A 9,115-nucleotide genomic window follows, 5' to 3' on the forward strand; every position below is an offset into this window, starting at 1 on the left:
ACGCACTTGTATACTTGGACTATAGAACAAAGCTTCGAATTGATATTCCTTTCCCCTTGTATGCTTACTCGTTTTCCTCCCGATGTTTAGCTAGCCAATCCATGCCAACTATAACCTTAAATTCCCCCAATATCACGGGAATAAGGTCAATGGCAAACTTCTCGTCTTCAATGATTATTTCACAATTTCTACAAACTTCGTGCAACAAATAACTCTTACTATCGGCTATCTCTACTTCTAATGGTACATGCATTCTTTCGATTCTAAAAGAGGGGTGTGACACTAGTTCACTGGATACAAACGATCTACTGGCACCAGTATCAAATAACACGTACGTAGGCATCGAGTTCAATGAGAATATACCTGATACAACATTCGGGTGGTCCTTCGCTTCTTCGGTTGTGATCTGAAACATCCTCCCCTTAGCTCTTGGGGCTTCCTCCTTTCTTGCTTCCTTATCGGTTTTCTGTTGAAGCTTGGGACACTCAGCCTTAATATGACCCGGTTGGAAACAGTTGTAACATGTTCTGGAAGGATTTGGACACCTATAGTATGGGTGTCCCTCTTGACCACAACTGTAACAGCCCTTCTTCCCTTTCAAACACTCCCCCGTGTGTAACTTTCCGCACGTTTTGCATTTCGGAATACTACCCTTCGCCTTATCCTTCTTGCTTTGATCTTGAAATTTTGGTTTCTTTGAAGGGCTCGAGCTGGAAACATTCTCATATACTCTCTTTTCACCTCTTTCTGCCTGTCTTCTTATTTCAATCTCTTTATCTCGGGCCAAGTCAATAAGCTCATTCAAAGTTTCACATTTAGCGGGAATTATGAACTCCCGATATTCAGCCTTCAACATACCGTAATAACGGTTTATCTTCATTCTTTCCGTTCCTGCTATATCTTTACAGAACTTCAGCTTGTCAAGGAAAACATTGGTGATTTCATCAATGGTTTCATCTTTCTGACGAAGATGTAAGAAATCTTCTTGGATCTTGTCAATGGCAGATTGCGGACAGTGGTACTTCAGAAAAGGTTCCTTGAACTCTTGCCATGTCAAGACTTGAACTTTTTCTCCCCCAAGCTCTTTACTATAAACATCCCACCAATCCTTTGCTCGGAGTTGTAGCAAACCGGTGGCGAACATCACTTGATCCTCCTTTTCACAATGACTCCTTATGAACACCGCTTCCGTACTTGCAATCCACCTTTGACATGCTATAGGATCAATTTCTCCTTTGAATGGTAACGGGTTGCACGCCATAAATTCTTTGTATGTGCATTTGCGAGTTCCTTTCCTTCCTTGCACTTCACTAATCATTCCCTTCAACTCGTCCATCTTACTCGCCATCATTGATTCTACCACTTCCAACACATGACCCTCTACTTCTTGGGCTAAATGGGGAATACTTGCTTGTATTGCCCTTCCAATCTCTTCCGAGATCATAGTTTTCAGCTGTTCTTGTCGTGTCGCTTCATCCTCATTCGTATCCGTCATCTACACATAAGCATCATTCCTTATTTCAAACATTCAATCATCCTTTCCATCATATAATCATTCTAATAGTACATAACTTCCTTTGAAAGTTAACATTCATGCATACTATCATTCTTTAGAGTCTTCTTATAACGCTTACAATACTTCACGTATGATAGAAAACATTAAACAAATCATCACAATTGATATAGGCTGAAAACAGTCTCCACCGTAAGTTACGGTGTCACCGTAACTTACGGTGGCATTATTTTTCTTACGGTGCAAAGCTACTGCTTTACGGCAGAGGAGTTTTATCCCAGTGTCTACCGTAAGCTACGGTAGCCACCGTAGCTTACGGTGACGCCCAACATAATATGATAAATTTTCTTATTTTGCAGCCATCTTTCCAACCCGTTTTAATCCGTACCAGTCCGTTTCATCCCAAACTTTTACACATCATCCCGTAATGATTTTCCTATCATTCCCTAACTAACTCATTCATAATGCAAAATCAACTTTAAAGGTACTTACTTGCTTCGCGCCGCGGATCGAACACACACTTCACATGAGCTTCCGGTTTGAGTTCAAGCATTTGATGCTTGAATCCCTCAAACCTACGCTCTGATACCAACTTGTAACATCCATAATTTTCTTTTTTAAATTTATTAAATAACAATGTACTTTTCTAACGAAATTTGGGCATGACCCGTTTGAAAAACGAGCGGTCCCCTGTTTTACATAATCCAAAATCATTCGAAAGACACAACATACACGTCAAAACATACCATGTTTTACTTGCAAAACCATTAAGTTTATGTACGTACTTACGACAAGTTTTCCAAAAGACAAACATAATAAAAACTAGGTTTAACTACTAGACGAAAACATAAGTGACAAAGTATTAAACATTGACTTTTACAAAATGCGGAACGCTTGACGGGCTTGAGGCGTGTTCGAACCGGGCAGAGCTTGATAGCTAGACATGAGATTTACCTACATGACCACAACATCAAAAACTCATTAGAACAAAAATTACTTTCTTTAACCCAAGAATCTAACTTACGGGCTAGAAACAAATGTGACATTCACAACTTGTGCTTTGCTACATTCTTTCATCCTTGCACGGTAATATGTTGCAACGGAACTTCATACCATTCCTTCTAAACTTACAATAACATCATTCGACCCTTTCAAGAGAAGGGTCTATACATACATCTTTCTCCATATTAGATTCGAATTAACACATTATTGAATAACACATATCTATAATGAAACCAAAAATTTGTACAAGAAGCGTACCTCGGTCTTGATCCCCTTGTTGCTTCACTTGATTCGAACTTTCTTCCTTAACGCATACATATAACCATTCATTCTTTTAATTCATGTTTCATGCTCATTTACACATATCAATCGATAAAACATCATACAATTTACTCATGCTTCATAACATGTTCAATTCACATAAAGTTTATGGCTTATATGACTAGCATTTTCATTGAGCCATTTTGTCAAACACTTGATGTGCACATTATCAACAAAGCACAAAGTACAAGTATTTATTGCATAACCCTACTTATTCACCTTCTAAACTAACAAGAATCAATCAAGTTCATAACTTTCTTTCATCCTACACCATCTTAACTAATTCTTCTATCTCTATGCAAGATCATGTATAAATTTTCATCTAATAGCTTACATGCAAAACATTGGGTTTATGATTTCTTCACAACAATTGGGTAATACACTTAAATCATTTAATCAGTCAGAATTCAAGCAGAATTTTCGAACCATTATGAAACCCTAACTCTTACTTGTACATAATTTCCACATAATTTCATGATTGGGTCAAAACCCACTTTCTACAATTCATCCAAAACAGAAAATTCGACTTACCGCTTGTTGTACTAGCTTAGATAGTTAAGGTTTCGAGTTCATGCATGTGATTTGGCCTTGATTTCCTTTTCAATTTAGCTAATTTTCAGAATTTAGGGTTTCCCCCTTGCTTTCCCCTTCTTGATCGATCTCCAGAGAACACACGTATGTGTGTTTTAGTTTTTCATTAATTCTTATTTATTAGTAATCATAAAACTTTCATCTTTTAACAAGTTTAGTCCCCCCATTTATTTAATTTGCTCATTTATCATTTAACCTTCCTTCTAATCAATTACTAGTATAACTACTTAACTAGGTCAAATATAACATGTCTAGACATTTCAAATAACATAAATAAATTGCATATTTTGGGGTGTTACAGAAATCGATGAACCTCGTGGGTAGAATCCGAATCTTGAACCTCTTGACTGTTAGAATGACTAGTCAGTTGGGTCAAGCTTCGTTTCTATCGTTTTTAAGGCATTGAGTGTAAAAGAGTTGAAAGAAAGTCGGGAAAGTCCTTCTCTCAATTCTTTCCACCGTGAGATATGTTAAGATTTCAGCGAATCCTAGTTTGTTTATGTGGAAATCGGTTAGACCTAAGCCATTCATGGTTGAATGATGCCAAAACATGATGTTCTTGAAGAACACCATGATGACATCACCCAAGAACACCTAGATCTTGTTGATTTCACGGTTAGAATCCAAGATTTGAAAGATAGAAAGGTGTAGAATCATGCAATGATCAAAAACGTACAAGAATTAGAGTGGAAACTTACCAGAGTTGAGAGAAATCTGAGAAAAGGTGAAGAATAGGAGTTGGCCGGTCAGAACTTTCCAAAAGTGGAAATGAAGACAAGGACAGCCCTATTTATAGGCTTCCAAAAGGGGAAAGTGGCAACCGATCGGCCAGGAGCTCCGATCGAATGGGCTGCTCGATCGGCTAGGAAGATGCTAGCCGATCGGCTGGCCTGTTCAATCAGGATGTCTCCTGTTCGATCCGCGACCCACCTTGAGTATTTCGCGACGATTTTCGATGGTTCGATTTCGATGGACGATGATACGAATACGATAGAGTTCCTAGTCAAATTACTTTCAGTCTCAACCTCTATATCTAACATACAATCTTCTACAAGTCATGTTTCGATGTCGGTTTCGATTGAGTTCGATTGCTTTTCGAGTTTCGATTTGATTTTTGATTGATTCGCTTGAATACCACACCAAACATATAAATAAACACGCACAAGCAACACGTAAGGCACACACACGCGTAATACAATACCAGGGTTCCCATAGTTCGAGTCTCGAGTTTGATTGATGAATCGATTAGCTTGATTATTGATTGATTAACTTTATCGCATTGTTACTTCCTACTATTCACAGTCGTAAATCGGTCGCATTGATTAAACATTCGATCATTTCATTTATACAACACTTACTCCACATAATACAAAAATAAAAAGAACATTAACAGTCAAAGAAGTCAAAGTTGACTTGGACTTTGACTTTGACTTTGACATTCGAAAACACGGGGTGTTACAGCCTCCCCTTGTTTAGGGAATTTCGTCCCGAAATTAGGCTCGAAGGCTACACAACGCCGCTATTTACCAATTTGATGCTTCAGATCTTTTTATTTAAACAACTGCGGATACTTGGCCTTCATGTCGCTTTCGAGTTCCCAAGTGAACTCTGCGCCTCGTTTGCCTTCCAATCGGACCTTTACGATCGGGATGCGAGAGCGCCTGAGTTGCTTGGTTTGGCGGTCCATGATTTCGACAGGCTTTTCCACGAAGTGTAACGTTTCGTTAACCTGAAGATCGTCGAGCGGTACGATTAGATCATGATCAGCAAGGCATTTTCGGAGGTTAGAGACGTGGAAAGTCGGGTGGACGTTACTGAGTTCCTCCGGTAGTTCGAGTCTGTAGGCGACTTTTCTGATTCTTTCCAGAATCCTAAAAGGTCCAACATATCGAGGCGCGAGTTTCCCTTTCTTGCCGAATCGGACTACACTCTTCCAAGGTGATACCTTTAGGAGTACGTAGTCACCAACTTCAAATTCAAGGGCTTGCGTCTTTTATCGGCGTAACTTTTCTGTGTATTCCGAGCTTTTACCAAATTATCTCGAATCTGGTGGATTTTGTCAGTCGTTTCTTGTAGAATCTCGGGACCGGTTAGTTGCGAGTGACCGATCTCGTGCCACACAATAGGCGATCGACATCTCCTACCATACAAAGCCTCGAAAGGTGCCATTTGAATGCTGGCATGATAGCTGTTGTTGTACGAGAATTCCACCAATGGCAGGTGTTTGTTCCAACTACCACCAAAATCTATAACACACGCTCGGAGCATGTCTTCAAGAGTACGAATCTTTCTTTCAGTCTGTCCGTCGGTTTGAGGATGGAATGCAGTACTCAGATTTAGCGACGTACCAAGGGCCGCTTGAAACGTTTCCCACAACCGTGAAGTGAACCGAGCGTCACGATCTGAAATGATGTCACGAGGCGTACCATGATTACGAATTATCTCGTCGGTGTAGATTTGGGCTAGTCGCTCCACCTTGTAGTCTTCCCGTATTGGCAAAAAGTGGGCTGATTTCGTTAGACGATCGACTAAGACCCAAATACTGTCGTGACCTGATGGCGTGGGCGGGAGTTTTGTTATGAAATCCATAGCTATACTCTCCCACTTCCATATAGGTATCGGCGATTGTTCGAGTAAGCTAGAAGGTCTTTGATGTTCAGCCTTGACTCTTGCGCAAGTTAAACAACTTCCAACGTATAGGGCGATATCTCGCTTCATGCCCGGCCACCAGTACTTATAGCGAAGATCCTGGTACATCTTGTCAGCGCCGGGGTGAATGGAGTATCGGGATTTGTGGGCTTCGTTCATGATAATCTTTCGCAAATCGGTCCGTTTAGGGATCCATATTCGGTCCAGATAGTAGAATATCCCATCGGATTTGCTTACCAACTGAGCTCCATCGTGATAGATTCTCTCTTTCTTCAATGTACGCTCGTTAAAGCAAGCATGTTGAGCTTCACGAATAAGGGTTTCGAGGTTGTGCTGGGCTTGGATGTTTCGGGTACTGAGCACGTAACTCTTTCTGCTGAGCGCGTCAGCAACCACATTCGCCTTGCCTGGGTGATAACGAATCTCACAGTCGTAATCGTTGAGAAGTTCTACCCATCGGCGTTGACGCATATTAAGCTCTCTCTGATTAAAGATGTGTTGTAAACTCCTGTGATCAGTGTAGATTGTACACCTAGTGCCATACAGGTAGTGTCGCCAAATCTTCAATGCAAAGACAACCGCGCCTAGCTCGAGGTCATGGGTTGTATAGTTCTTCTCGTGGATCTTGAGCTGACGAGATGCGTAGGCTATAACCTTGTCTCGCTGCATGAGAACACAGCCGAGACCAAGGTTAGAAGCATCACAGTAGACAATGAAGTTGTCGCTTCCGTTGGGCAGCGTAAGAATTGGAGCGTTGCACAGCATATCCTTATGAGTAAGAGCAGTAAGCGGCACAACGATCTTGGAGAATCCTTCAATGAATCGTCGATAATAGCCCACTAGTCCGAGAAAAGAACGAACTTCTGGCGGGTTCTTAGGCGTAATCCAGCTTTTGACAGCTTCAATCTTCGCAGGATCGACATGGATACCCTGACTATTCACGATGTGACCCAGAAACTGAACCTCCTCCAACCAGAATTCGCACTTGGAGAACTTGGCATAGAGTTGGTTCCCCTGGAGTAACTCGAGAACCAAACGTAAATGTTGCGCGTGTTCGGCTTTCGTTTTGGAATAAATCAAGACATCGTCGATGAACACGATGACGAAACGGTCAAGATAAGGTTTACACACGCGATTCATCAGATCCATAAAAACCGCGGGTGTGTTGGTTAGACCAAAGGGCATAACAACAAATTCGTAATGGCCATAACGGGTTCGAAAAGCGGTTTTAGGAATGTCTTCCTCTTGAATCCGTAGTTGATGATATCCTGAACGCAGATCGATTTTTGAGAAACATGATGCACCTTGTAGCTGATCAAACAAATCGTCGATTCGGGGCAAGGGGTATCGGTTCTTGATGGTTAGCTTATTCAATTCCCGATAGTCGATGCACATCCAGAACGATCCATCCTTCTTTTTGACGAAAAGGACTGGCGCACCCCAAGGAGAGGTGCTCGGGCGAATAAAGCCTTTTTCGAGTAATTCCTGGAGTTGGTTCGAGAGTTCCCACATTTCGGATGGTGCGAGTCGGTAAGGGGCTTTGGCAACGGGGTTAGCTCCAGGAATGAGGTCGATGCGGAAGTCGATATCACGACTTGGTGGTAGTCCGGGAAGATCGTCAGGGAACACCTGAGGAAATTCACGAACCACTGGAACGTCTTTGACTTCAACTTTCTTTTTCTTTTCCTTCTCCGCTACTACAATGTTGGCCAAGAAGGCTCGGTATTCCTTGCGGAGATACTTGCTGGCTTGAATACAAGACATGAGCTTGAGACCTTTCGACGTCGTTTCACCGTACACACACAATAGATCACCATTCGCGAGCGAGAATCGAATCATCTTTTCGAATCACACAACTTCGGCATGGTTTTCACGAAGAAAGTCCATGCATATTATGACATCAAAGCTTCTGAGTTGCATCGGAATAAGGTCGATTGGGAATATGTGATTGTTGAGTTCGAGAGTACAATCACGGAGTACTGAATTAACGGCAATAGTTCTTCCCGTAGCGACTTCGACTTCGAATGACGAGGACAGATAAGAGCGCTTACGACTAAGGAGCTTCTCGAATTCAAACGACACAAAGCAGTTATCGGCTCCAGTATCAAACAAACATGATGCATAAATACCATTCACAAGGAACGTACCATTAATCACGTTGTTATCCGCCTGAGCCTGACGGGCATTGATGTTGAAGGTTCGGGCATGGGCTGCTTGCTGCTGTTGCTGAGGCTGCTGTTGTGATTGTGGCTGCTGGGGTTCTTGCTTAACCACCCTGTTTGGGCACCTGTTTGCAAAGTGGTTGGGGTCACCACATGCAAAGCAGACTCGAGCATTGGCTGCAGGGGCTTGAGCTGCTTGTTGGCCTGGAGGGGCGGGAAGTAGAGCTTAGTTGACAGTGGCTTGAACTGGGGCTTGACGAGGACCATAGCGACAGTTCGCAGTGAAATGCCCGTAGAGGTTGCAGTGAGCGCAGAAACGACAAGCCAGACCCACTGGATGGTGATAAGAGCATGTCAGGCAGAGTGGGTGAGGGCCTGTGTATGCACGCTTTGCTGGCGGTGCATTGATCACTAGAGCTGAGCGCTGGTGCTGCTGCTGCTGAGCTGGTACAGCTTGTAGAGGGGCAGCAGCTGTTGCGGCAACACAGCTCTTGTTGCTGGAGCTGTTGTTCTTCTTCTTCCTTCTTGAGGACCTTGAGGATTGAGCAGAGGTGGCGTCGGTGGGTGCTGTTGTGGCTTGGTGCAGAGACTTGGTTTGCTTATCCCAGAACCCAGACTTTACTCGCTTGTTATTGATCTCAGCGACGAGTAGGTAGGTTTCTTCGATCGTTGCTGGCTTGGAGGCGTGAACAAAATCTGCTACACAGTCTGGCAGAGCTCGGTTATACTTCTTGATGGTCATTTCTAGAGTCTTGACCTGATCGGGACATATGATACTGAGCTGCTTGAAGCGAGCAGTGACAGCAGCGTTGTCTCCGTCCTTCTGCTTAATGACCCAAAATTCATCCTCCAACTTTTGGCGTTCATGGGGAGGGCA

The 9,115-nt window shown here is 42.7% G+C and overlaps 1 protein-coding gene and 1 long non-coding RNA gene across 2 annotated transcripts; both read right to left on the reverse strand.

The window, feature by feature from the left end:
• Positions 1-64: 64 nt before the first annotated feature.
• LOC110875776 lies at positions 65-1,495 on the reverse strand. Its single transcript, XM_022123978.1, has one exon. It carries the CDS (start codon positions 1,493-1,495, stop codon positions 65-67), a length of 1,431 nt encoding a protein of 476 aa, XP_021979670.1.
• An 813-nt stretch (positions 1,496-2,308) lies between these two features.
• LOC110874369 lies at positions 2,309-2,829 on the reverse strand. Its single transcript, XR_002555886.2, has 2 exons — positions 2,774-2,829; positions 2,309-2,467 (listed from the first exon to the last, which is right to left on the reverse strand). It is a non-coding gene; the product is annotated as an uncharacterized LOC110874369 (long non-coding RNA).
• Positions 2,830-9,115: the final 6,286 nt, after the last annotated feature.

This window comes from Helianthus annuus, chromosome 9, assembly GCF_002127325.2.
Source record: "Helianthus annuus cultivar XRQ/B chromosome 9, HanXRQr2.0-SUNRISE, whole genome shotgun sequence".
NCBI classification, from domain to species: Eukaryota; Viridiplantae; Streptophyta; class Magnoliopsida; order Asterales; family Asteraceae; genus Helianthus; species Helianthus annuus.

Coding starts and splice junctions, on each gene's coding strand:
- LOC110875776 (XM_022123978.1), bottom strand. CDS start 1,495: ATGACGGATACGAATGAGGATGAAGCGACACGACAAGAACAGCTGAAA.